This window comes from Wasmannia auropunctata, unplaced genomic scaffold (genome assembly GCF_000956235.1).
Source record: "Wasmannia auropunctata unplaced genomic scaffold, wasmannia.A_1.0 LD336088.1, whole genome shotgun sequence".
NCBI classification, from domain to species: Eukaryota; Metazoa; Arthropoda; class Insecta; order Hymenoptera; family Formicidae; genus Wasmannia; species Wasmannia auropunctata.
The window spans coordinates 184,756-186,824 of NW_012026802.1; the positions used below are offsets into that span (position 1 = coordinate 184,756).

Here is a 2,069-nt window from a genome sequence, read left to right on the forward strand (position 1 = left end):
AAAATACATTGAATAATTTATTTGAAATACAAAATACAAAATACTTTTATGTGGGCCGCTGAAATTACAAAATACAAAATACAAATTGTATTTCAAATACAAGTATTTGAAATATGCCCAGCCCTGTGTGTATTATCCTTTAACAGATACTTTTATAAATTTCGATTTTTCCCGCATTGGCCTCACTGTGCGGCGCGGCGGAACAAAAAGCTTCCTCGTTCGGTTGTTTGCGAGGTTTCGCGGTTATCCAGTCGCGCTGTTAAGAACATTCGTTTCCTTATTCGGTTCCTTATTGCGTCCCCATTGTCCTCGTCGCGTGTAACATGCTCTCTCGCCTACCTACCTGTGGGTTAACATGTACACGTGCACACATCCCAAGCTGGATCGCTTCCTAGGCTAGTAAAAAAAAGAATTTCCCCTCCCCCCTTTGATACCATATTACGCAAAATCGATGTGCAAGACACGAATGAGCGAATATCCCGTGACGCAGTTCCCCTCGTAAACGTCATCACACACTCGCTATTTTAGACGTTCATTACGTCAAAGAGTCTATGTAATACTTTCATTGCGCTGATTACATCGGCTATTTTTCACGTTAACATCGATTTATGACGTGAATGTAATGCGACGTAATGAACGTTCCAAGTTTAGCCCATTCAAGAGAAAAATTTTTAATGAGAAAACCTACGATATTCCGTGTAACGTAATTTAATACTTTTAATTATAAAACTCAATAACATGTTTTTTTTATTATATAATAATATTAGGCATGTAAAATTTTAGATTAAATAAGACGAAATCAAGACGAAATAAGATATCTTTGCCAAAAAATCACGATTCGGTTTTTCATTCGATAAAACTTGATGCTTTTTTGTCGAAAATTTTAATGAACTGAATAAAAAATAAGTAAATTTCAATTCCTCACTATTATATTAAAGAATTGCCGCTATACTTAAAAAATAATAATAAACAATTTCAACTCTAATTTACATTATTATTAAGAAGAGAATATCGCTTCAATAAAATAGCAATATGTGATTTCCAATTGTATAAATTCTTTTATTGTATGTAATAATTTAGTATGTAAGTACTTTTAGTATGTAATAATTATTCTGTATTCTCCAGCACTGTGTTTGCCATTGTGCGACTCATTGCCTTGTCGCGTTACGCAACTAGCAAAGGTGCTTAGTAATATTCCAATATGACAAAAATAATAAATAACATTGAACCATCGAAAAGAAAGGCACACCGACCTTTTTGGCATCGTCCAACGTTGCGGGAACGTAGTGGGCATTGATCGCTTGCGCCATAGTACAGTAGTCGCGATACAAGACATATTGATCCTTCAACCAACGCCTAATCGCAAAAACTCTCTCCCGAAACCGATCGTCCGGCTTCGATTCCCAGTCGTTCACGTCTGGAAAAAGGACATTCTACATTCTCTATACTATAGGGCTGTTACTTTTTACTCACTTCGAATTGTTAACTTCGACCTTCCGAAGTTTAAGGTGCCTTCGAAGCTTCGAAGTTTAAGAGAATAAATTTATTTTTATTTTTTTCTTAATTGGATTGTTTCATTAATCATTATCTTTCCTTATTTACACACGTATATAAGTTTAATTATTAACTTGTATAATATTTCAGGTTATAATACTTTCAAATTTTTTAGGAATAATTTCGTATATTTTGAGCAAATATATTAATTTTTTGTATTTACAATATTTGTAAATTTTTTGAATAATTTTATCATTTGCACAAATATATTTTTCAAAACTTTGAAGCTTTGAAAGAATTCGAAGATTTTAATGTCGAAGCCTTCAAAGCAAACCACCAGCTCTACTCAAAACTAGGGGTTGTTACTTTTTACTCACTTCGAATATTCGAAGCTTGTTGACTTCAACCTTTCGAAATGTAAGATGCCTTCGAAGCTTCGAAGTTTCGAAGTTTTGAAAAATACATTAAAAATTTGAATTTTCTTAATTGAATTGTTTTACCCGAGAAAAAAGTTCCATATATAATTATATATAATTATATGCAAAATATATCCATATATGTTTCTTTCTTTTGTA

General features: G+C 32.7%; 1 protein-coding gene across 1 annotated transcript in view; it reads right to left on the minus strand.

Annotated features, from left to right (window-relative positions):
* Positions 1-2,069, minus strand: part of LOC105448105 — a 28,135-nt gene that overhangs the window by 21,110 nt on the left and 4,956 nt on the right. The window contains exon 3 of the mRNA XM_011686468.1: positions 1,254-1,417. Coding sequence (XP_011684770.1) covers positions 1,254-1,417 — 164 coding nt within the window. The remainder of the gene's footprint in view (positions 1-1,253; positions 1,418-2,069) is intronic.